The 24502-nt window shown below is 66.0% G+C and overlaps 2 protein-coding genes across 6 annotated transcripts; one reads left to right on the top strand and one right to left on the bottom strand.

Moving 5' to 3' along the window:
* Nucleotides 1–814: 814 nt before the first annotated feature.
* LOC119847150 (vasodilator stimulated phosphoprotein) lies at nucleotides 815–14001 on the top strand. 5 transcript variants are annotated; one of them, XM_043501382.1, is made up of 13 exons: nucleotides 815–1075; nucleotides 7350–7521; nucleotides 8345–8513; nucleotides 8756–8819; nucleotides 9354–9391; nucleotides 9824–10059; nucleotides 10325–10449; nucleotides 10791–10851; nucleotides 11090–11138; nucleotides 11457–11502; nucleotides 12185–12260; nucleotides 12740–12797; nucleotides 13068–14001. In XM_043501382.1, the coding sequence occupies exons 1-13, from the start codon at nucleotides 1041–1043 to the stop codon at nucleotides 13103–13105; spliced, it is 1167 nt and encodes a 388-aa protein (XP_043357317.1). In that variant the 5' UTR covers nucleotides 815–1040; the 3' UTR covers nucleotides 13106–14001. The 5 variants fall into 5 exon arrangements, with proteins under 5 accessions (XP_043357317.1, XP_038237577.1, XP_038237576.1 ...); XM_038381649.2 differs by having other exon boundaries at nucleotides 10322–10449; XM_038381648.2 differs by having other exon boundaries at nucleotides 10322–10449; nucleotides 11087–11138.
* A 7643-nt stretch (nucleotides 14002–21644) lies between these two features.
* OPA3 (outer mitochondrial membrane lipid metabolism regulator OPA3) lies at nucleotides 21645–24219 on the bottom strand. The gene is made up of 2 exons (XM_038382000.2): nucleotides 24017–24219; nucleotides 21645–22203 (listed from the first exon to the last, which is right to left on the bottom strand). The coding sequence occupies exons 1-2, from the start codon at nucleotides 24156–24158 to the stop codon at nucleotides 21875–21877; spliced, it is 471 nt and encodes a 156-aa protein (XP_038237928.1). The 5' UTR covers nucleotides 24159–24219; the 3' UTR covers nucleotides 21645–21874.
* Nucleotides 24220–24502: the final 283 nt, after the last annotated feature.

Here is a 24502-nt window from a genome sequence, read left to right as displayed (position 1 = left end):
AGAACCCAGGAGTCCCGGCTGCCAGCCCCCCCCCCGCACTCAGCAGGGGGGAGAACCCAGGAGTCCCGGCTGCCAGCCCCCCCCCCCCCCCGCACTCAGCAGGGCGGAGAACCCAGGAGTCCCGGCTGCCAGCCCCCCCCCCGCACTCAGCAGGGCGGAGAACCCAGGAGTCCCGGCTGCCAGCCCCCCCCCGCACTCAGCAGGGGGAGAACCCAGGAGTCCCGGCTGTCAGCCCCCCCCGCACTCAGCAGGGGGGAGAACCCAGGAGTCCCGGCTGCCAGCCCCCCCCCCGCACTCAGCAGGGCGGAGAACCCAGGAGTCCCGGCTGCCAGCCCCCCCCCGCACTCAGCAGGGCGGAGAACCCAGGAGTCCCGGCTGCCAGCCCCCCCCCCCGCACTCAGCAGGGCGGAGAACCCAGGAGTCCCGGCTGCCAGCCCCCCCCCCCCCCGCACTCAGCAGGGGGGAGAACCCAGGAGTCCCGGCTGCCAGCCCCCCCGCACTCAGCAGGGCGGAGAACCCAGGAGTCCCGACTGCCAGCCCCCCCCCGCACTCAGCCGGGCGGAGAACCCAGGAGTCCCGGCTGCCAGCCCCCCCCCCCCCCCCGCACTCAGCAGGGCGGAGAACCCAGGAGTCCCGGCTGCCAGCCCCCCCCCCCCCCCCCGCACTCAGCAGGGCGGAGAACCCAGGAGTCCCGGCTGCCAGCCCCCCCCCCGCACTCAGCAGGGCGGAGAACCCAGGAGTCCCGGCTGCCAGCCCCCCCCCCCCCGCACTCAGCAGGGGGGAGAACCCAGGAGTCCCGGCTGCCAGCCCCCCCGCACTCAGCAGGGCGGAGAACCCAGGAGTCCCGACTGCCAGCCCCCCCCGCACTCAGCCGGGCGGAGAACCCAGGAGTCCCGGCTGCCAGCCCCCCCACCTTCCCCTTTGCAGAGGGCGGTGGCTGGGGGCGGGCCGAGCCGAGCCGAGCCGAGCGGTGCATTGTGGAGCCGCCGGAGCGCAGCCGGGGGTTGGAGCCCGCAGCAGCCGGGACCGGGACCGGGACCATGCGCCCCCAGAGCCGGGGCAGCCAGGGGCCCAGGTAGGCGGGAGCCGCAGTCAGCCCATGGGCCCCCGCCTCCGCTGCGGCCGGGAGTGAGCGCCCCGAGCCCGGCCCGTGCGCCCCGCCGCCCGATTCCGAGCGGCACCATGAGGTGAGAGCCCGGTCGTGCGCCCGGGGCGCTTTGTCCGCGGCCTGGGGGTCCCGGAGGGGGGGCCTGGGGGTCCCGGCGCTGAGGACGCGGCCCTGGCCGGAAGCGGAGCCCGGAACCCCCAGATCGGCGGGGGGGTCCCCTGGGGATCACTCAGGTGCCTCCTTCTCCCGGCCTCTCTCCCGCACCCACCGTGGGGGGGGCGGGGGACGCCTCCTGTGGGGCCTCGCGCCCCCACCGCTCCTGGCAGGGACTTGGCCCCCCTGCGCCTGTCCCCGGGGCCCCCCGCCCAGTAGCTGAGAGCCCTGAGGTTGGCCCAAGGGGAGTATAGAACCCAGGCGTCCGGGGCGGGGTGGGTGTTGTTGCTAGCGTGTCTGGGGGGCGGGCAGCTGCGGGGCCCCCCAGGATCGCTCCTGGGGCAGCCTCTGTCTGGTTCCCTGTGTCCGTCCCCCCCCAGGGGACCTAGAGAGGTTTGAGTTGGATCCTGTGGGGCAGGGGCTGGCTTGTCTCTGATGTCACAGCCCGCTGTGGTGGGAGTGAATGACATCACCTGCTCAGAGCTGTGATGTCATGGTTAACGACTGGCAGAGTTGGGGATAGAACCCAGGAGTCCTGGCTCTCAGCCCCCCCCGTGTTCCAATCACTAGACCCCACTCCCCTCCCAGAACCAGGGACAGAACCCAGGAGTCCTGGCTGCCATCTTCCCCCACAACCTCCAGACCCTGCTCCCAGGAGTCCTGGTTCCCAGCACCCCTACCACACACTAGACCCCACTCCCCTGCCTGCACTTGGAGTCTAGCCCTGTACCTCATTGTCCCCGTTGAGTGACAATGGCTGTGGATGTAGCCGCCCCCCGCAGGTGGTTGGGACGGGGGGGGGGGCGTGTGTGTGGAGGGGGCCACAGCTGCATCTCCAGCTGCTGGAACTTACCCTACCCTGGCTATGGCTGGGGGCGGCGGGGGGGGGGAAATGAAGATCCTGCAACCCCTGTGCAGGGGAGCCCCCTCCCTATCTGTGGAAACAGGCCCCCCCCCCGCCCAGTGCTCACAATTGTGCTTGCAGGGGGGGGGGGTCGTCCCAGGAAAGCCCCCCCCCATTCCCATGCTCCGCAGCTAAGTGTGCTCCCAGCTGTCTGTGCCAGTATGGGGAGTTTGGGGCTGCCTGTAGGGTGACCCTCACTCTTGCACCTGGGCTGGGCTCAGCTGTTGGTGCTAAACATTCTAAAGCCTCTGGGGGGGGGGGGGACCCAGTAAGCGGGGGGGGGGGGGAGGGAAATGCTCCTGGTGCTTGAAATTCCTGCTCTGTTGGGTGGGAGGGGGTGGATCCGTTCCTGAGCTGCCCTTTGACCCCCAGGCCTGGGCTCCAGCAGCTGATGAGATTGACGAGTCCTGACCCCCATGAGATCAAAGGGCAGAGTCCCCAAGTTGGCTGCGATTTGGAACTGCTGGACAAATGGGGGGGTGGGGGGTGGGGGAGGAGGCTGCGGGTCGGGGCACTGGCAGAGCTGGGTGGGGGGAGGAGCAGCCCAGGGCTGGGAGCGAGGGGTGCCCACAGAGCGGGGGGGGGGGGAGCCCAGGGCTGGGCTGGCAGGGGGCTGCGAGTCGGGAGTGAGAGGCAGCGGGGGAGGGCAAACTGGTATCTTCCCAGGTCTGGTGCTTCAGCTCTGTCTGTGGTTTGGCCGGGGGGGGGGGCACGGTGCAGGGGCTGTGGGGCTGACCCTGGGGCCCGCCTGGCTTGGAGGGTGTCGGAGCCGCAGCGTCTGCGTATTGCTGAAAAGCAGGAAACGGCCACAGGCACATCCTGGCTTTCCCTTCCCGTTTGTGTGTGCGTCTGTGTACGTGGGGGGGTTTCCCGGTGGGGGGCTCTCCACAGGGCCCTGGCCTGGGGCTGGCCTATGGGTGATAGGCCTGGAGGCAGCCTGGGCTGGTGGCCCCTGAGCTAGAGCAAAGGGAGGGGTGATCTCAGGGGGGCCTGGGGCTGTGCCCCCCAGATGGGCCGAGCCCTGGCATCTCCCTCCCTCCCCCACACCCGCTCCCCTGCCCCAGTGCACTGGGGCCCTGCTCGTGAACTCCAGGGCCCAACCCCCACCCCGTGCATTCTGGGATCCTGGGCACTCCTGTCCATGTGCTGGGAGCAGAGGCTGCTGGGAGCATGGGGTGGGGGGGGTCGCATTGGTGCTGGGAACAGCTGCAGTGGCCAGTGCTGGTTCTGGGGGGGGGCTGGCCAGGCTGTCTGCTCCCACCTGGGCCACAGGTGTCTGGCTGCTGCTTGGACCAGGCGCTGAGGTCCCTGGGCAGCAGTGTGTGTGGGGGGGACCCCTCGGCTGCTGTCTGGCCTGGGACAGGAGATGCTGCCAGGAGGGTCTCGTGGGGTATTCGAAGGGTGAACGGGGGTCTCCCCTCCCCCACCCCATCCCCCGGTGCCTTCGGACACACCCAGCCCCACTGCAGGGTTAGCGGGACCCCAGATGGGGACTGTCCCCACGGTGCCTTCCAAGCAGGCGCTGTGGGTGGGGCTGGGGAGGGTCTGTTACACCAGAGCAGCCTGATGCAGCTCTGGGGTCTGTCCAAGTGGGTCCCCTCCGTCCCCTGACCCCCATGGCCAGCCTGTGGAGAAACCCCCCTCCCCCATGCACTGTACCACAGTGAGCAGGAAGTGACTCAGGGTCTCACCCAGGAAGTGAGTGGGGGTTGGGGAACAGGGACAGTCCCATGGGGGTGGGGGGCGGCTCCTGAACTCAGGCCCCAGCTTGACCAAAGCCGTAGCCTCTGGACTCTGGGGGTGGTCGAAGCCAAAAGACCCAGGCCTGCCTTCACCCCAAACCCACCCAGATGCAGAGATGGGGCCTCTGGTCGCCCCCACCCCACAGGGCTGGGCTAACAGGGGCTGCAGGGTGGGAGCCCAGGAGCAGGGAAGGTTGCCCTGGGCCTGACTTCTGCATGCTGGCATGCTCCTCCCCAGAGGCAGCTGCCTCTCCCTCCAGCTTTGGTGCCTCCTGAAGGTCAGGCCAGGCCTGATCCCAGCCCCCCACCCCACCAGTGACCAGTTGCCTGTGGGGGGCCAGGGGATGGGTTGGGATCTGCAGGGTCTCAGCCCTTCTTCTGGTTTGTTTTAGGGGTGGGTTCCTGACCCCCCACAAACAGGGTGATGGGGTGGGGGGCTGTGCCTGTTTCCCATCCCCCCCCACCTCCCCCCCACCCCATCTGAGACAAACAGGCTCTGTCCTTCAAACCTGCCCTTATATGGTCACAGATAGCCTCTCCCCCACCTCTTCCTGCTCCAGAGTCTGGCCCCCCCCAGGTGCTGCCTCCGGGGCTGGTGCCCCACCCCCTGGTGTCCTGTGGGGGGGGGCTGGGAGGAGCCTGGGGGAGTTTAAGCGGGGGAGCCTGGTGTGGGGCGGGGGGTCAGGCGGGGAAGCCTGGGCTGGGCCTGGTGGTGGTGGTTGGGGAGTCAGGCAGGCAGGGAAGCACGAAGGGGGGGGGCGGACATTGGCTGAGCCGGGTCCCTGGCCCACAGCCAGCGCTGCCTCAGTCTCTGGGCCGGCTGGTCGGGCGCTGCAGCTGGCTGGGACCCACTGCCTGGCAGCCGCTGTCACCACTCCCAGGGCAGCTGGGCACCCCATAGGATCCTGCTACAGATGGGCCTTGTGCCCCCCTCCCACCCCCCCAACAGCAGCTGGGGTGACGTTCTCCTCTTGGCATGGGGGAAACTGAGGCACAGAGGGGCAGGGACTAGCCCAAGGTCACGCAGCCAGTGGGGATAGAACCCAGGAGTCCGGGCTGCCAACCCCTCTCCCCCCATGCCCGCAGGACATTGGGAAAGAGCGGTGACTGGCGGAAGTGGCTCGTGGTCAGGGCCTGTTGGTCAATTGCCACCCGGCAGACAGCCTGCGAAGCGCTCCAGGATGGGCAGTGCCGGCGGGGCGGGGAGTCTGGAAGTCTGGGGGAGGGGAGTGTCTCAGGGAGCCCTAGGGATCCCAGCAGCTCTCAGGGTGCTGCTGGCTGGGGAGCTGCCAGGCTCCCAGTGTTGGGGTGTCACGGGCAGGGAGGGCCTGGGGCACACAGAGGAGGCGCGGCCTAGCCTCCCCTCCCCCGCAGCAGCTGGGCCTGGGGCTGCCGCACCCTGTTTGGATTGTGGGAGCGGCAGCTGCTTCCGCTTGGCCCGCGGGTGCTGGGGAGGGGCTGGGAGCTGGCAACATGTGTCTGGGCAGCGGCCCCCCCCCCAGCTGTCGGGCACCCTGGCGCTCGTTGAGGGAAGGGTGGGGGCAGATCTGGGCCCCCAGGGCGGCTGAACTTCCCCTTGGCCTTCCTGTGGGAGACATGCCAAGATCCCAGGTGCCCCCGTCAGGCTCAGAGAACACGCGTAGGGGGCAGGTGCCCCAGCTCCTGAGGGGCAGCGAGAGTGTTCAGGGGCCTCCAGTAGCAGCAACTCAGGGTGTGAATTGGTGTCACCCCCCACACTCTGCCAGCGCCCCTCAATCCCGACCTGCAATCCCTTCCCCTGTCCCCCGACTCGGCCGGTGCCCCTCAATCCTGATCTGCAGCCCCCTGCAATCCCTGCCCTGCCTCTGCTGGTGCCCCTCACTCCTGACCCGCAATCCCCTGCCACCCCAGCCTGGGCTCCCCCCAGATCTGCTGGTGCCCCTCAGTTCCAACCCGCAGCCCCCTGCCAGCCCAGCCCAGCCCCCCCACTCTGCCGGCGCCCCTCACTTCTGACCCACAGCCCCCTGCCTGCCGAGCCCTTGCAGAGACGGGGCCATAGATGAGCCCGGGTAGGTGGGGCAGGCTGGAGCTGGCTGGGCAGGCCACGGGCAGGATGCTGGGTGCTCCCCCTCAGCTGCTCCCTGCGGCCCCATCCCTGGCTGTTGGTGCCCCCCCTGCCAGCAGGGCCCATGCGCAGGGCGGGCAGCCTCGCGTGACTCGGTTCCTCTGTGGTGGCCTGTGCCCAGCGTAATCTTCCTGCAGAGGAAACCCCCAGCCCCCGCCCTAGCAGCCGTTTGTCTCCTGGCGGGTCAGCCAGTGCCCCACAGGGCTGGGGGCCTACGTGAGGCTCTCACCGCCTGCTGGAGTGAGACCAGTGAAGGCAGGGGGCTCGGGGGGGTGGGGGGGCACACTATGCGTGGACACCAGTGTATAGTGGGGGTGGGGAGCTGCTCAGCAGTGGGGAGGCCCAGTGCCCCAGGGTGCACGTCCTGGGCGGACACTCTTGCCCCGTGCTCAGTGCCCGGCGGGCTGGGGATGTGGGGCTGGGAGCCCTGGCCATGCAGAACGGCTGGAGGTGGAGGTGCCGCTAGTTCCCCTGGGCACTGCTGTGGGCCGGGGGCAGGGCAGCGTTCTTGGGGGGGCTTCTGTTCCCAGGGGTGGGACGTTCCCTCCTCATTGAGCAGCCTGGCTCGGGGCCAGGAGCTTTTGAGGTTGTGACCCCAGGGATGGTCTCTCTACTCCCTGCTCTCAGTCAGGAGGGACCTAGGCCTGCTTCTCTCTACCCCCAGGAGGTGTGTGTGTGGGAGTCATCTGGGGGGGGCGCTTCTCCCCCTTGGGATCCCACCACTGGCACCTGTGCTGCCTTCGGTGCCTCCCGTCCCCAGGACCCAGCAGGCACGGGGACACCCAAACCAAAGATCCCCTGGGGGCCCAGCCGGGACCCTGGGCTGGGAGTGGGACCTGAAGCCCTATTTGGGGGGGGGGGGCTGAACTATAGCAGGGGGCTATTTCCCAGCCTCCCCAGAGAGGGGTCCCCCAGCTGGCTCCCCCCCCCCACACACACTTTGGAGTTTGGGGGCTGTGAAGGTTCCTGGGATTTTGTGACTGGTCCCACCAACTCTGAGCGGGGGGGGGGGGGGGCAGAGTCAGGATGCTGGGGTTCTGGGTGGGGGAGTCTAGGGGTTAATGCGGGGGGGTGGGAATCAGGACTCCTGGGTTTTGTGCCATTCCATTCCCCTCCCTGTGCCTCAGTTTCCCCTGTACAGTGGGCTTATCCCTGTCCCCTGGGGTGCAGCGCCCCCCTGAGTGTCTGGGCCTGGAGTGCACTGGGGGTTCCCCTGGTGCTATAGGGTGAGCTGCTGGCTGGGCTTGGGGGAGGGGGGGCTCAGCTGGTTCACTTTGGCGCAGGGAGGGTCCTGCGGGAGCTCCTCCCCCCCACGTTCACCCACTTCTCCCTCTGCAGCGAGACAGTCATCTGCGCCACCCGTGCCACGGTGATGCTGTATGACGATGCCAACAAGAAGTGGGTGACGGCGGGGAGCGGCCCCCAGGTTGTCAGCTGGGTGCAGATCTACCACAACCCGGGCAGCAACACCTTCCGCGTGGTGGGCCGTAAGATGCAGTCGGACCAGCAGGTGCGGGGGCTGGGCTGGGCTGGGAGGGGGGGCCCTGGGACCATCAGGGGCTCAGGCTGCGCCCCAGGAGAGGGGCTGTCAGAAAGGGTGGCCCCAGGGCCTTGCACTCCCTGTGATCTGCCCTTGTGGGGGTCCTGGCCGGGGGGGGAGTCTGGATCCCCCTAGGGTGAGGCAAAGCTGGGCATTGTGGGGCTGGCTCTCCAGGCCAGTGTTCCAGTTATCCCTCGTTCCCCCCCAAGTGCCCTCTCCCCAGAATTTGCAGCCTGTCCTGTCCCCCAGGCTGCCTCCCCCTCAGGAAATGTGTGCTGGGCCCTGACCTGTGGGTTTGGGGCTCAACCTGGGAGCCCTCCCAGCAGGGCTGAGGACTGGGTGGCCCAGGAGCCGGGGGGGGGCACCTTCTGCAGTCCCCTGCTATGGGAATTGTAGGCTTCCCACTGGTACTGGAGGGCACTGCCAGCCCCCGTGCTGTGCTTGGCAGAGCCGGTGCCAGGGCTGGTGGTCCAGGCAGGGGCAGGCCAAATCATCCCTACCCTTGATGCTCTCCCCCGCCCCCCCCAAACTCAGGTGAGAAGCCAGGGGTCCTGCCCCCCCCCCATGGACCCCCTCCAGAGCTGGGGTTGGAAGAACCCGGGGTCCTGGCCCCAGCCCCTCCTGCCCCCTGAACAGGGACATCCCCATACCCAGGCCGGTCCCTGGGGTGGCAGCTGCTCTTGGTTGTGTCTCACCCCCCCCAAGCCTCGTGGCCTTGTTATGGTCCCCGGGGGGGCTGGGATCCCATGGGCCCCCTGCTGACCTGGCTCTCTACCCTCCCCGCCTCCCCCAGGTGGTCATTAACTGTGCAATAATGAAGGGGATGAAGTACAACCAGGCCACGCCCAACTTCCACCAGTGGCGCGACGCCCGCCAGGTCTGGGGCCTTAACTTCAGCACCAAGGAAGACGCCAACCAGTTCGCCAGTGGGATGCTGCTCGCCCTGGACCAGTTGGAGGCGGGTGAGCAGCGCCCGGCCCTGCCCCTATCGCCCAGGGGGCTGGGCACGGCTTGGGTGGGGGCTCAGGCTGGAGACCTGGGGGCTTGGTCCCACCGCAGTGCCAGGGTTTGGGGGACTGGAGGGCTGGTCGCCCTGTTGGAGCTGTGGCTGGGGGTAGGGAGCCGGCGCTCGGATCTCTGTGGGGGGAGGCTGGGCAGTGGAACCTGTTGCTGACTCCCACCCCCATTGTGTGTCCTGGTGCAGGCTTGGCTCCGTCTGGGCCCCCCCAGAACGGCCCCTCCCCAGATGAGATGGAGCAACAGAAAAGGTATGGTATCTCTCTCTTCCCCTCGCTGCCCCCCCCACACCTGCACCCCCAGATCCCACCCGATCCCTCACCCCCTTCCCAGACCCCTGGTGGGCTTGGTGGAGTGGGCAGTTGCAGGGGCCGTTAGCAGGAAGGGTCTCTCAGGCTCGGGGGGCGAAGGGGAGTCAGGGTGGCCCTGGGGTGGTGGTTGGGGGTACAAGGCACCTCCCGCCCCATCCCATCCTGGGCCCCTCGGTGAGGGCTACCCAGTCGCTGACGCCTGTGCCCCAGGGGATTACTGAAGTGACCCCCCCCCCGGCTAAGCCCCTGAGCGGCTGGAGTGGGCGCTGCCGGCTCAGCCTCTAATCGGCTTGCGGCTGGCGGGGCAAGCGGCTGCCCAGCATGTGTGGGTTCGTGGTGTCAGGGATCCTGGACCCGGGGTCCCCCCAGGCCTCGCCACGCACGTGAGTGACTGGGGGGGGAAATGCCCTGGGGGGGTCCCTGGGTATTTGTTCCCCCCCCCCTTTCCAGGTCTCACCCCTCTTTGTCTCTCAGGCAGGAGCAGGAGCAGGAGCGCCGGGTGGCCAGTGCAGGTGGGTAATGTGGTGGGGGCAGGCGGGGGGGAGTCAGGGGGGGAGTCGGGGGGCAGGTGGCCCAGCTCCGGCACTGGGAGTTGGGGTTGGTCTGTCGCAGACGATCAGCCCCCTTCCCCCCCAGCCATGTCTCTAGCTCCACAGGACTGTGCCCATGGTGGGGTGGGGGGTGTCTCCCCACCTCTGCCTCAGTCCAGCAGGGTTGCCCCAGCTGGCGGGGGGTGGGGGAGTGCCTCAGGGATTTCAACAATTGACGGTCGTGGGGATTAGTTCTGTGTGCTGGGGGAGGGGGGCTGCGTGGGGCCCCCAGTCCCCAGGGTGGTCTTGCCTGGCTAAGAGGGTCCCAGTGGCATCTGCTTAGACCTCTTGTCCTCCCCGCCTCCCCCCTGGCACTCCGGCTCCCTCTAACCCCCCCTTGGTCTTTTGTGGCAGGCGCTCCAGTGACCCCTTCGGGGGGAGGCCCCCCGCCGCCCCCGGGACCGCCACCCCCGCCAGGGCCACCTCCACCGCCTGGCCTGCCCGCCGCTGCTGGGGGGCCACCCCCTGCGACTGGGGGACCACCTCCCGCCCCTCCTCTGCCTGCAGCACAGGGCCCCGGGGCGGGAGGCGGGGGGGCCTCTGGCCTGGCAGCTGCCATCGCAAGCGCAAAACTCAGGAAAATCACCAAGGTGGGTGGGGAGGGGCAGGATTGGGGCGGGGGGAGTGGGGTGGGGGCGGGGGGGGGTTGGAAGAAGGTAGGGGTCAGGAGGCCCGATCTGGCACTGGAAGTGGGTTGGCGTGTCAGGGGGGTTGGGGGGGGTCCCTGTGGAAGGGGGGCCCAAGGCATCGAGGAAGGCTAGAACCGGGGTGTGTGTGTGTGTGTGTGTGTGTGGTGGTGGGGGAGGGATTGCGGTGCTGGGCCTGGTAATGACTCTGCTCCCTGTCCCCCAGCAGCAGGAGGATGGCGCTGGGCCGGCGGGGGGCAGCCCCAGCCCCGGGACGGCCCCAAAGAATGAAGCCAGCCGCGGCGGGGGGGGCGGGGGCCTGATGGAGGAGATGAGCGCCATGCTGGCCAGACGGTGAGGGGCGGCGGGGTGTGTCTGTGTGCTGGGTCTCCATATCGGGGGCGGGGGCAGGGGGCTCTGTGTTGTGGGGCTGGGGTGGTGGTGGGGAACGGGGCTCTGCTCTGGGAGGCTGGGGGCTCTGTGCCAGGGGGGCAGGGGGTGCTGCCCTGTGGGTGTGGGGCTGGGGCATGGGGGGAGATCCCAGACGTGTCCCCGGTGCTGACTCGGCCATGCCAGAGGGTTGGGGGCTCGCCCGAGTGGGATCTGTGCCTCCTGGCTGCAGGGGGGGGGGCGGCTCTCGGGGCGGGGCAGGCCTGGGTGGGCGCTAACCCCGCTCTCCCTGTCGCCCCCCGCAGGCGGAAAGCCACGCTGCCGGGCGAGAAGCCTGGGCCGAAGAAAGATGACGACGTTTCCAGCGTGAGTGTCCTAACCCCCTCCATCCCGCAGCCTGTTCCTGGGGAGGGGGCCGATGGGCTGAGCCCTGGGGCCTGGCCAGGCTTGGTGGGGTCTGTGCTGAGTCCTGGATCTGCCCAGCAGTGCAGGAGGGAGCTGGCCCCGCTTCTTGGGGGGAGGGAGATCCCTTGGGGGGAAAAAGGGGAGCTCGCCCACGGCCACAAGACCCACTGACACCCCCCCCTCGTTCTGCCCCCAGCAGCAAGACACCGCCGAACCCTCAGGTACTAGGACCCTGAGCCTGCAGAGTGGTGAGTGTGGGGGGGCCCCAGCCAGCCCCAGAGACCCCTGTCTCCCAGCATGCCCGGGGGAGGACAGGTGGAGCAGGGCATGCTGGGAGCTGACTGAAGCGGGGGCTAGGGAGCGGGGGACAGACAGCCCTTTGCCTTGGCATCGTGCTGCCTGGCACTGGCCAGGGGCGCAGGGCCCACGCATGGGGGGTTGTTCATACCTTGGACTCTCTGCTGGGGTGGGGGGGCTGGGTGTCTGAACCCCCCCCTCCAAATTCCTCTCCCCGCGGACCTCCCCAGTGAAAGCGCCAGGTGCCTATTTCTCCCCTCTCTTGGCAGACTCGGTGCGGAGGCCCTGGGAGAAGAACAGCTCCACCCTGCCCAGGTGGGTGCTGCCCGGCTGGGCCATGGGGAGGGTGAGGGTCTGCGCGGCTGGAGCCAGGAGGGGCCGGGCCAGGGGTCTCTCCCCTCCCCCCCAGGCGTAGTGAGACCCAGGAGAGCAGAGAATCCCGCAGTCCCGCCCGGCGTAGCACCAGCCTCTCAGGGTAGTGTCCGGGCAAGGGTTGGGGCACTGAGGCCATGGGGCAAATAATGGGCAGACCAAGGAGTGGGGGGGGGGCACTAGGCCTGGGTAGGGCTGCAGCTCCCTGGCACTGTACCTGCTGGGCAGCAAATAGAGCCACACGGCCTGGCTTGGCCTCCCCTGATCCTTCTGACTATCTCCTCACCCTGCTGCGCCCTTAGCCACAGTGTGATACCTCAGTCCTACTGTGAATATCCCCCCCGCACCCCAATTGCACATGGGGAAACTGAGGCACCAGGCTTAGGCGGGACTTGCCAAAGAGCACAGTAGCACAGGTGGGGAAAGAGCCCAGGAATCCTGATGCCCCTCCCATAAGTGGGCTGCCTGTTAACTCTGGAACCTAATGCTGGCTGTGTGTCACCCCAAGCTGTGGAGCTCCCTCAGTGGCAAGGTTCTCGGACAGGGGTGGGATCCCTGCCAAAGAGGGACATAGAGCCTCATGGAGCTTCTCACCCCTAACCCCTGCCCCATCTCCCCTCCCCAGGATGAAATCAGCTGCCCCCAGCAACACAGAGCCCCCGGCCAGCACAGATGAGTCTGACCTGGAGCGGATCAAACAGGTACCGGGGTGGGGGAGGAGCCAGAGAACCCGACCCTGGGGTGACACGGGGTTCGTTCCTAACCCTGGAACTCTGCTCCGTGTCTGGAGCAGGACCCCATGACCTTGAGCATGGAGGTGGGGGTCTGGATTGGGCTGTTGCTGGGGGGAGGGGTGCCGGGGTGGTGGTGCTGGAGGTGGGGTTTGCATGGGGGAGCAGTGGGGGGGAGCTGTGCAGGTGCCTGGTGTTGGGGGGGGGAGGGTTGCTGTGGGCTGTTGCAAGACTTTATATGTAGGGGGGTGTGGGGGGACACTGGGAGGAAGAGAGAGTGCCAGGGGTGCAGGAGTGGCTGTGCACAGGGGATGGTGCGGGGGGTGTTCCGGGGGGGAGGGGTGCCAGAGGAGGGGGCAGGCCTGCATGCAGGGGTTGTGGTGGGGGAAGGGTTGTACATGAGGGGGTGCAGGGTGGGCCGCGGCCCCTAACACTGTGCCCTCACCCAGGAGCTTCTGGAGGAGGTGCGCCGGGAGCTGCAGAAGCTGAAGGAGGAGATCATCGAGGGTGAGCCACCTGCAGGGGTCAATGAGCTCGGTTCCTGCCTGCTCAGTGGGGGGGGGGGGCGTGGCATGAGGGATACAGGGGGCGGGGGGTGTTCTCTGTGCACGGCCCCAGTCCCCCACAGACGCCCCAGCCCCTGAGCAAGGGCTGCTTCAGCTCGGAGCCCCCTGGCTGCTTCCTGGTGGCCCTGGGGCAGCCTGGCCTTGCGTGTCTCCCCCTCTTCTCCCCCCCCATCTGGTTCCTAGTCACTCACCCCCCCTTCTCTCTCTGCAGCGTTCGTCCTGGAACTGCGGAAGCGGGGCTCGCCCTAGACCCCCCCATCCCACCCGGTCAGCGGTTCCAGGGATGCCGAGGCTCCTGCGCCACCCACGGGTTTATCGTCTTTGACACACGCCCTGCCCCCTCACACTTGAAGCCCCTCCCCCATGCACCCCCTCCTCCGGCTGATGGTTACCGGGGCGCCAGCCCCACTGTGCAATTCCAGGGGGTGGCCCAAATTCCTGGAGATCCCCCCCCCATCCCTCTGGGGCTGCCCCGGGAGCTCCCAGGCTGTGCCTTACCCCTGGGGCAGGAGCAGAGCAATAGCACCCCCTGCAGGCTGCTGCCTACCAAAGGGCCCCTCCCCCTGGACAGCAGGGCTGGGGGGTCTCCGGGAGAAGTCGGTGTCATTCCTGCCCCCCAGGAACAGCCGCAGAGCTGCCTTTCCCTGGGGGCCTCGCATGATGGAGAAATTCCCTGAAACACCCCTGCCCTGCTAGGAATTGGAGGGCCAGGGATCCCCCAGCTGAACACCACCCCCGGGGATCCCCCCCCACTCCCACCCTGCGCCCACTCACTGCTTTCTGGCCCCCAGCTCTGCTGGGTTCAGCTTGTTTTATATTTTTTTACACGGGGGAGGGGGAGTTTTTTTTATCTTGGGGGTGGGGGCCCCCAGCTGGGCAGTGACAGGAACTGTCCTGAGGGGGGGTTGATCCTTTACCCCTGGCTGGGGAGGGGCAGGCTCTCCGCTCTTTTCTATGCGGCTGTTAATGTTCACTTTATTTTTTTGGGTTGTTGGTTTTTTACTGATTTCTGGGGCATTTGTACCAGGGTGAGACACTTTTTCCCTCCCCTGCGCTGTGCTGCCTGGCACCGGGCCCCCCGCCTGGCACCGGGCACGGACCCTTGGTACCCAGTTCTGGAATAAACCTTTCCTTTTTGTAAGTTACACTCCTCCCTCTGTCTCATTGCGGGGCAGGACGCCTGGGTTCTATCCCTGGCTTGGGGAGGGGAGTGGGGGCTGGGGGTTAGAGTGGGGTGTGGGAAGGGGGTTCGGGGTCACAGCAGGGCCACAAGGGTCTACTCAAAGATAGTTTGTGCCTTTGTGTGTGGGGGGGGGCTGCATCAAACCCTCCCTCCCAGCCTGTGCCCAGGGGGGACAGAGGAGCTGCTGGAGCCCAGTGTCGTTGCCTGAGCTACGCCCCAATTATCCCCCACCAAGCGCCTCACCAGCCCCATCAGCCAGGGCTGGGCCTGGGACCCCCATATGCCCCTCAGCATCCTCTGCCCGCTGTACCCATCCCCCCGGGCTGGCAGCAGGGCCAAGCTGGTCACCTGGGCCCTCCCAGATCCTCCCATGCTAGGTGCCTGCCTCAGAGCCCCGCTCGCCCTGGTGGGGTGAGAGGAGGGGGACAGCAGGAATTGGGGGGGTGCACCTGGGGCGTTGCTGCTGCCTTCAGCCAGGCTGGGGTGCATGGGGCGGGGAGGCCACAAAGGCTGGGACTACAATAAATTCCAGGTGCCCTGAGGGGGGGAGGAGGCAGCCCCAGGAGGTTGCGGGATTGTAACGGCCATAAAGGGGGTCCCCATTCTGCCTGGAACCACCCCCAGCACCAACTACAACCCTGCTGTGGCCCGGGCAAAGGCCTGGGGAGGGGTCCTGCCCCCCAACACCCTCCCACTTGGAGCCAGAGGAAGCCGGGTGCTTTGTCACCGAGTGGCCTTCTCGTTAAACACTAGGAAGGGTGGAACTGGGGCTGGGGGGCGGAGCGGGGAGCAGGCTGGCCTGGCTCCAGGTGGGGTGTAGGGCCCCCCTCTCCTGGGGCTTTGCCAGAGACACAAGCTGGGCTCTTGCTGGAGTCGTCCCGTCCCCCCATCCCAACCTGGCCATCTGCAGGCAGGCTCAGGCCTGGCCCAACTTGGTGGGGGAATCCATCTCCCTCGGGGGCTGGGGGGGGAGCAGGGCGCAGGGCCCTTACTGGGGTCCAGCACCTCCTGCTGCCCAGGAGCTGCCATTGCTGGGCAAATTGCAGGTGTGATGCCATTTTGGTAGCTGCCCTCACCAGGTGCCAGCCGGCAAAGAGGCACAGCCTAGCCCCCGCCAACCTCTCCCCGCCTGTCCCACTCCCTGCCAACCTCTCCCTGCTTGGCCCCAGCCAGGCCCACACCCAGCCACCTGAACTCTGCCCCCTGGCCAGGCCTGCCCCAGCCAGCACCCCCTCCCCACACATAGTTGGGGGATGTTACGAAGCGGGACTGTTCTTAATGTTTCCTCTGAATATTGTGGGAGTGCCTCAGTTTCCCCTAGGCAGTTCTTAAGTATCTAGATGGTGGGATAAGGGTGTATGATCCTTGCAGAGCCCTAGGGGGCAGGTGTGTGCAGGGGTCTGGACACAGAGAAGGGCCGACACCCTGTTTCCTGACAACTGATGGCCTGGGCCCTTCCCCCCTGCAAGGTGAGAGCTAAAGGGTTGGAGAACAAAGGACTCAGGTGACCTCCTGGCCCGGAAAAGGGACAAAGCCCAGGGGGGCGGGGGACTGGAGAGAGTTTCAGTTTGGGGCTGGCTGGGGACATGGAGTGAAGTGCAGACGTGGTTGTCTGGCTCACTGCCCCCCAAAATAGACCCAGCTGAGGGGTCCTGTTCTCTGCACCTACAAGCTCTGTGTTAGACCATGTTCCTGTCGTCTAATAAACCTTCTGTTTTACTGGCTGGCTGAGAGTCACGTCTGGCTGGGGGGCAGGACCCTCTGGCCCCCCTAGGACTCCGCCTGAGCGGATTCGCTGTGGGAAGCGCACAGAGGGGCAGAGGATGCTGGATGCTCCGAGGTCAGACCCAGGAAGGTGGAAGCCGGGTGAGCTGTGTGTCCTGCAGACAGTTGCTCCCAGAAAGGAGACTTCCCCAGAGTCCTGACTGGCTTCGTGGGGAGCAGTCCCAGAGCATCGCCCGGGGACTCCGTGATAACTGGTGGCAGAGGTGGGATGTACTGCACCCCGTGGATGGGGCTTCCTGCAGTAAGTGACTGGGGAGCAGTAAAACGAAGAGGGATTGACGAGGACCAGAGCTGCTGAAGGCTCAGAGAGGAGCGGTTTTGAGGGGCGGTTAACCCCTGGGAGTGTGTGACCAGCGAGAAGAACTGTGCAGTAATGGGGACCCCTGGGGACTGCGGTTAGCAGTCTCGGTCGGAGGAGTCTGCAGCTCGACCCTGGCAAAGAGGTGGTGACCTCGAGAAGGGCTGGCACACTAGGGGTTCTCCCTGGAGACTGTGGAGAGCTGAGAGCACACAGGCCTGTGAGTCCACAACAACTTGGGAACAGCGGAGTGAGGGCCTGTCACCATCTCCTCAAGAAGGACATTGTAACCCTGTGCAAAAAGAGAGGGTTACACATTGGAAAGTTCACCAAACCACAGTTAATCGTGCAGCGGGAGGAGGATGATCGCTCTAAGGAGCAGATTCCTGACCCCAAATGGGCCTATAGCAGGATCTGGGAGCAGCTTGAGTGGTAGCCAGGCATCCCCAAGACTCCTGTCCCCGACCAGACGAGGGTCTTCATGATCGGGTTCCTCATCGGGGGATTGGAGACCGATGGGATTGGAGCTGAGTCCGAGAGAGCAAGAGGACTGTGAGAGACAGCGAGAGCCCGAGAAAGAGCTGCAGAAGCAGCAGCAGCATGAACTGGCGATGGTGGAGCAGAGACGCAAAGGGGACCTCCCAGGGGTGAGCGAGGATAGACCCCGGGGTGCCAGTTCCGCAGGGAACATCAAGATTAAATTGCTGCCCCTGGTTAAGGGGGGGGGGATGTGGATGCCCATCTCACTGCCTTTGAACAGGCTGGTGATTTGAACCAGGGGGACCCTGCGGAAAAGCCCCGGTGTCTAGCTCCCTTGCTGGGTCCCAAGGCCATAGACTCCATCAGCAAGATGGGTGGGGAGGTGAACAGGCTCCCACTCCTGACCCCAACCTATATGTCCGTGTGGAGTCTCCTGGGCTCAGGCCCTTTGGACCCCCAGTGGGAGCGGAAGGTGATGGTCAATGGGGAGACAGTCCAAGGGTGTGAGATCCTGGGACAGAGAGAACTGTTGTCAGGCCCCTGGTGGTGCAGCCTCAGATGCTGGGGGGCTGTGTGACTGGGGTGAGGGTCCCAGGGATGAAGCCCTTCGCCCTTCCTATGGCCCAGATCCTTGTGCACACCCAGGAGAGGTGGGGCTGGCTGGTCGTTGGGGTTCTCCAGGATATCAGTTGAGAGAGCCTGTTGTGGGGTGACTATGTCTCTTTGGGACAGGATCCAGGCCCTGCTCCTGTAATGACCGAGGGTTTGAATTTGAATCCAAAAAAGAAAAGGAGTACTTGTGGCACCTTAGAGACTAACAAATTTATTTGAACATAAGCTTTCATGAGCTACAGCTCACTTCATCGGATGCATTGAGCTGTGGCTCACGAAAGCTACACGTCTGGTCGGGGACAGGACATCGGATGCTGTAGCTCACGAAAACTTATGCTCTAATAAATTTGTTAGTCTCTAAGGTGCCACAAGTCCTCCTTTTCTTTTTGCGAATACAGACTAACATGTCTGCTACTCTGAAATTTGAATCCAGGGAACCAATCGGTGGAGAGGGAAATGGTCAGTGAAAATGTAGATGACCTGGCTGGCAGTGGGGAGGAGCTGCTCGGCTCAGGATACCTGCCTGCCTGTAACCAGACCCCTGGGGCTGGGTGGGACAAAGAGATGCTCCCCACCCCCTTGCACACCGGAGAGGGAGTTCACGCTGGCTCTGATGCAGTGAGGAAAGCAGCGAGCTCGCTGCCTACCCCCACTGGGACAGCAAGGGCAGGGCTGAGCACAGTGGGAGCTGAGACCCCAGCTGAGTGGAGGGAGACACAGGCAGGGCAGGGTACCTGTTGGGAGTGGCAAGGTGCTTTGTAAGGAAAGTCTGGATGAGCCTAGGCAGCCTTGTGAGCTGATGTGTCTAGTCAGCAGGGTGGGAAGGCGAGGAGAGTGGAAGATGAGTGTCCCTGCACCTTACCTGTTAGCTGGGTGGAGAAGTGGGACAGTGAAGGAAATGTGCCAGTGTCTGTCAGGGGTATTGACTCGCCTGTGGAGGGAGCTACCCCGTCTCCAAGCAGTTGTCTGTGAACAGCCTTGTGTGCTGGGAGCAGGGGAATGAGACCCCAAGCTGTGTGTGTGGGAAAGGAGAAAGCGTCTCCAGCTCTTCTTTGTCAGTGGAGCGGACAGAAGGGGCCTTTCAGCCTGTGATGGTGAGAATAGTGCAGTTGTCTCAGAGTTGGTTCTGGTTTCAGCTAAAGCCCAAGAAGGGAATGGCCCTAAGTTTGTGTCTCCTGGGGAGAATGGCCCTGTAACTAGGTCACATCCAGTTAGTGTCTATATACAATCCCAGAGACCAGACAATTCTGGTGCTTGTATTTTGCCTGTTGCTAGTGTGTTGTTGGGAAAGGGTGTAGCAACTCTGTCTAATCAAATCTCTGTGAGATCCTAGCCAGGGCACAAGGAGAGCATAAAGGTGATTTGATTGTGTTACCTACTGATGGTGTGGAAACCTGTAGCAAGAAGGAAGATTCCTGAACTTTTGTGTGAAGGAAAATGCTTCTCACCTTTTATCTAGGACATCTGTGAGTTTGGCTGAAAGGGGATTGTGTAGAAATCCGCCTGATGGGCCAGAAGTGATTCTGGATGTAAGTGAGACCCAGAAAGAGTCTGTTGTTGCTCAGGAAAGTGTTCCTCTAGAGCAAGCCCTAGGTAAAGAGTGTAAGAGCAAAATTTCTGTGAAGGGTGAATTGTTGCATAGAAAAGCCCCTAGGGAAAGGAATCCTCATGGAGTCTTTGCAGCAGTTTACTGCAACTGAAGGGTGTGAAAGTGATTTAATCAAGAAAAAAGAAAAGGAGTACTTGTGGCACCTTAGAGACTAACAAATTTATTAGAGCATAAGCTTTCGTGAGCTACAGCTCACTTCATCGGATGCATCCGATGAAGTGAGCTGTAGCTCACGAAAGCTTATGCTCTAATAAATTTGTTAGTCTCTAAGGTGCCACAAGTACTCCTTTTCTTTTTGCGAATATAGACTAACACGGCTGCTACTCTGAAATTAATCAAGAAAGTTTCAGTTCCTAACAGCCAGAAATTTTCGGTTGTGAATGAAGCCACTGGCTTTCCTGTTGAAATATCCAGTGTGGATAGCTTTGAGAAGGTCTCAGATGAAGTGAAAGCTGTTAAGAAAGTTAAACAGTCCTATAACTAAGTGGCTGTGTTTGGCCAGCTTGTTGGGAAGACAAGGTTGTTGAGAAAGGGATGTCTCCATGCTAGTTCTGTAAGTGAACAGTATGTGGCCCAGGTCAAGATGGGGGCTCTTAACCAAGAGAGCTCGAATTGCAGCCCTCCAGACTGGAGCGCTGGGAGAAGACCCGATCCCAGTTTGACCCCTGGGGTTTTTGGGGTGGCAAAAGGGCACAGGCCGCATAAACCTTCCCACATGTGGCATGCAAGTGCTATCAACTACCGCTGACCTAAGGGAGTGTGTGAAACTGGAAGGGCCTGGTGTAATTCCCACCAAGGAATGGGAGAGATGCTGGGGCATCCATGGGAATGTTGGTGGCTTCGAACTTCCCCAGGTAACTGGCTAAAGTGACCCCACTCAGTTCACTCTCGAAGGGGGGAGAGATGTGACGAAGTGGGACTGTTCTTAATGTTTCTTCTGAATATTGTGGATGTGCCTCAGTTTCCCCCATGCAGTTCTTAAGTATCTAGGTGGTGGGATAAGGGTGTATGATCATTGCAGAGCCCTAGAGGGCAGGTGTGTGCAGGGGCCTGGACACAGAGAATGGCTGACACCCTGTTTCCTGGCAACTGATGGCCTGGCCCCTTCCCCCCTGCAAGGTGAGAACTAAAGGGTTGGAGAACAAAGGAATCAGGTGCCCGCCCCGGGAAAGGGACAAAGCCCAGAGGAGGAGGGGCTGGAGAGGGTTTCAGTTTGGGGCTGGCTGGGGACATGGAGTCCTGCCTGGCTTTGTAGGGAGCAGTTCCAGAGCATCGCCCGGGAACTCCATGACGGGGGCGGGGGTGTGTGTACTAGCTCCAGGGCATTAGTTGCAAATTGGCACCTCCTGTGCATGGATTTCCTAGGTTGGGGGAGTGCATGAGGAGGGCAAGCGTGGGGCAGGGATGGGGAGCGGGCAGCTGGTCCCTAGTGCTTCACTCCCGCAGAGCAGCTGTTGGCCCGTTTCTCCAGGCCCAGCCATGGCGGGGGCTGGGGCGCTGGCCAAAATTTATTCTAAATCTGCCTGCCCCAGCCCTGTTCCCTGCAGCTGAGGGTGAGGGCCAGCAGGCCTGATGTGCGGGGTGGGTCCCTGGGCAGGATGCTCCCATGGGGGACGCATGGCATCCCCCCAATAACTGCTTGGAAACCAGCTCCAGGCCTCTGAATCAACTGGAACCAGGACTGTCATCCATCCCTCCCTCCAACTCTCCACCCCAAACTGCCCATCAGGCAGCCCTTCTTGCTCAAGGCTCTGTGAGCAGGTGTTGCCCCCCACATGGGCTGTATGGCCAACAAATGGCTCCCGGCCAGCAATGCCAGGGGGCTCGCACTAAGGTCCAGAGGGGTGGGCACCATCCAGGGCCAGTGTGGGCCTTTCCAGCACCCTGCGCCCCTTCACCCTGCCCCAGAACCGGGCCTCCCCAACATCCCTGCACCCTCCCCACCCGACTCCCAGAACCAGGCCTCCCAGCCCCCTCCCCCAGCTCCCCCTCAGGGCAGAGCCAAGCTAAGGCAGCAGCCAGCCCAGGCTGGTTCAATCCCTGGATTCAGAGCAGGGGGCTGCACTACTGAGCCAGGGGGAAGGACACAGCCCAGCCCTGCTGGGTCTCTTCCCATCCCCAGCCAGCCTGGTCCCCAACCCTGCATGCCCCTCTCCTGCCCCAGGGCAAATCCAGCCGGGCTGATGGCTGACTCCCCAGCCTGGCCTGCCCCTACAGCATATTACCCAGGACTTGCCCTCTCCAGGCAGATGCAGCTCCCACCCTTCTGCCTTTTCCTTGGCCAAACCAGGGATGCCCTCACTAACACTAGCCACAGGGGAATCCTGGGGGAGCAGCCCCACCTCCCTGGGCTAGGGCAGAAAGTGTCCAGGGTAGCCCCATCCCGTTAGACCAACAGCAGGGCTTGGCCATGTGGGTCCTGTTGGACTGGAGGAGCGGGGGGGCACTGGGCCTGCATGGAAGGGGTGGGGGGGGGGCATAGAGACCTCCAACCCCTGCCCCGCTGCATTAATCAGCTTTGTCCATGCAGTCCCACCCAGTGGCTCCCCCTAGGAATCTCTCTGGCCAGGCTGCCCCATGGACCCCGCCCCATGGAGTGCCCCCTTGGCCAGACACCCGGAAGGGAAGTGGCTCTAGCTGGGCCCCCCGCTGCCTGAGCCAGGACAGGCCCTAGGGAAGGGGCCGATCCTAGACCCCGGGGAAGGAGGAGCTGGGACCAGCTCCATTTTCTAGGGGAGCCCGGGGCGCAAAGGAGTGCTGCTGGCAACCCTACGGCTCTGCCCCTTTTCCCCAGCCCCGCCCCAATCATGGCCCCGCCTCCTCAGCAGCAGGTGGGTTTTAATGGATGAATATTTACACTGTAGAAAACTCAGATCCCACGGAAGCCGAGGCTGGTCATGAGCCGGGACCCCCCAGCCCACACGCAGGCCTGCCTCGCTCGCTTGGTCCAGCGCAGGCTCCTCCTGGCCACAGCCAGCTCCGTGCCCCGGCACCGGGGGGCAGGGCCCACACGCGCCAGGCTCCTCCTTGGCAGCCCGCCTCGGGGGCCCCCTATTTCTTGGCGCTGGTGGAGACGTCCAGCAGCAGGCGGTTCACCTCGCGCAGCTGCGCGTCCAGGGTCTCCACGGCCAGGCCCAGCTCGGCCACCTGCTCCTGCAGGCCCAGCAGGGTGCTGCTCTGCTCCTCCTCCTTCCTCCGGGTGTTGGAGGCCTGGCGCGCGTACTCCAGGAAGATGCACAGGCCGCCCACGCCGAAGACGATGGCTTCGCCCAGCAGCTCCGCGCCCAGCTCCGCTGCCGCCTCCTCGTTCAGGGGCTTGATGGTGGCGCCGCGGAAGCCCATGATCCGCATCTTGGTTCGCATCTCGACCCAGTGGTACACTGCAGGGGCGAAGGGCATGAGGGGGAGGGGGCTGCCAGCCCAGCCCGGCCCCGGGCTCCCCCCGCCCGGCCGGTGCCCCTCGCTCCCGACCCGCAGCCCCCACCCCGCCCGGCCGGTGCCCCTCGCTCCCGACCCGCAGCCCCCTCCCGGCCCGGCCCCGGGCTCCCCCCGCCCGGCCGGTGCCCCTCGCTCCCGACCCGCAGCCCCCACCCCGCCCGGCCCCGGGCTCCCCCCGCCCGGCCGGTGCCCCTCGCTCCCGACCCGCAGCCCCCTCCCGGCCCGGCCCCGGGCTCCCCCGCCCGGCCGGTGCCCCTCGCTCCCGACCCGCAGCCCCCACCCCGCCCGGCCCCGGGCTCCCCCCGCCCGGCCGGTGCCCCTCGCTCCCGACCCGCAGCCCCCTCCCGGCCCGGCCCCGGGCTCCCCCCGCCCGGCCGGTGCCCCTCGCTCCCGACCCGCAGCCCCCACCCCGCCCGGCCGGTGCCCCTCGCTCCCGACCCGCAGCCCCCTCCCGGCCCGGCCCCGGGCTCCCCCCGCCCGGCCGGTGCCCCTCGCTCCCGACCCGCAGCCCCCACCCCGCCCGGCCCCGGGCTCCCCCCGCCCGGTGCCCCTCGCTCCCGACCCGCAGCCCCACCCCGCCCGGCCCCGGGCTCCCCCCGCCCGGCCGGTGCCCCTCGCTCCCGACCCGCAGCCCCGGCCCGGCCCGGCCCCGGGCTCCCCCCGCCCGGCCGGTGCCCCTCGCTCCCGACCCGCAGCCCCGGCCCGGCCCCGGGCTCCCCCCGCCCGGCCGGTGCCCCTCGCTCCCGACCCGCAGCCCCCTCCCCGCCCGGCCCCGGGCTCCCCCCGCCCGGCCGGTGCCCCTCGCTCCCGACCCGCAGCCCCCTCCCCGCCCGGCCCCGGGCTCCCCCCGCCCGGCCGGTGCCCCTCGCTCCCGACCCGCAGCCCCCTCCCCGCCCGGCCCCGGGCGCCCCCCGCCCGGCCGGTGCCCCGCGCTCCCGACCCGCAGCCCCCTCCCGGCCCGGCCCCGGGCTCCCCCCGCCCGGCCGGTGCCCCTCGCTCCCGACCCGCAGCCCCCACCCCGCCCGGCCCCGGGCTCCCCCCGCCCGGCCGGTGCCCCTCGCTCCCGACCCGCAGCCCCCACCCCGCCCGGCCCCGGGCTCCCCCCGCCCGGCCGGTGCCCCTCGCTCCCGACCCGCAGCCCCGGCCCGGCCCGGCCCCGGGCTCCCCCCCGCCCGGCCGGTGCCCCTCGCTCCCGACCCGCAGCCCCCTCCCCGCCCGGCCCCGGGCTCCCCCCGCCCGGCCGGTGCCCCTCGCTCCCGACCCGCAGCCCCCTCCCGGCCCGGCCCCGGGCTCCCCCCGCCCGGCCGGTGCCCCTCGCTCCCGACCCGCAGCCCCCACCCCGCCCGGCCCGGCCCGATCAGGGAGATGTGCGGGGGTGCGTCAAGGGTCACTTATGGCTTTGATTTGTGGGTGCCTGTTCAATGTCAGCCGTGGGCCCGCACATGGGCTCCGCCTATTGGCCCGCTGGACCCACGCCCCGCCCTCAGTCTTCAACCATTGGTTCAAGGGACCCCGGCTCGCCCCGCGCCCCCATCTCCCAGCTAGGCTCTTTGCCCCGCCTGCGCAACAATGCCATTGGCCTGCTGGGACCTAAGCCCGCCCCCACACCGCCTCCATTGGCCGGCAGAGCTCTCTGTCCCTCCCCCGGAGGCGCTCCATTGGCTCCCTGTACTCGCAGCCCCGTCCCTCCGAAGTCCCATTGGCCCGCAGCCCCGCCCCATTGGCTCGGCGCCCCGCGCGCGGCCCGTCACTCACGCTGCGCGGGCGGCCCGCAGACGTAGGCCCGGAAAAAAGGGCTGGCGCGAGCCCCCGCCTTGATGCGCGCGGCTAGGGGCCGACTCAGCTGCCGCACGCCCAGGTACAGGAGCTTTGCGATGGGGAACGCGCCGGCCACCATCCTCCCTCCCGGCGGCCCCGCGCCGCGCCGCCGTGACGTCAGCGCGGAGGAAGGGGCGGGGCGCATAATATGCAAACGATGCTCATGAATTTGCGTCGTGCGTCCGCCGCGGGAGTGTGATCAATATGCAAATTAGAAGGTGGGTATGCAAAGAAAGTCATGAATATGCAATATCTGGGTGTGCGTTCCAGACGTGCGGCTTCCGAGTTTAGGCAAATCCTTGCCCGAGTATGTAAATTAGCTCATCGGTATGCAAATTAGAGCAGGGGCCGCCTCCCCACGTGTCTCCCGCCCCACTTCCCGCCCACCCTCCAGGAGCTGAGCTGGAGGGCGGGGCCGGGCGA

Source organism: Dermochelys coriacea, chromosome 23 (genome assembly GCF_009764565.3).
Source record: "Dermochelys coriacea isolate rDerCor1 chromosome 23, rDerCor1.pri.v4, whole genome shotgun sequence".
In the NCBI taxonomy this organism is placed as follows: domain Eukaryota; kingdom Metazoa; phylum Chordata; order Testudines; family Dermochelyidae; genus Dermochelys; species Dermochelys coriacea.
The sequence above is the reverse complement of the archived record's forward strand: the minus strand, read 5'-3'. Positions and strand labels throughout refer to the sequence as shown.

Bases quoted from the DNA above. Each gene is read 5' to 3' on its own strand.
- OPA3 (XM_038382000.2), bottom strand. From the start codon at position 24,158: ATGGTGGCCGGCGCGTTCCCCATCGCAAAGCTCCTGTACCTGGGCGTG. The intron at 22,204-24,016 runs GTGAGTGACGGG...TCGCCCCTGCAG, and splicing joins CTGCGGGCCGCCCGCGCAGC to TGTACCACTGGGTCGAGATG.
- LOC119847150 (XM_038381648.2), top strand. From the start codon at position 1,041: ATGCGCCCCCAGAGCCGGGGCAGCCAGGGGCCCAG. The intron at 7,522-8,344 runs GTGCGGGGGCTG...CGCCTCCCCCAG, and splicing joins AGATGCAGTCGGACCAGCAG to GTGGTCATTAACTGTGCAAT. The intron at 12,798-13,067 runs GTGAGCCACCTG...CTCTCTCTGCAG, and splicing joins GAAGGAGGAGATCATCGAGG to CGTTCGTCCTGGAACTGCGG.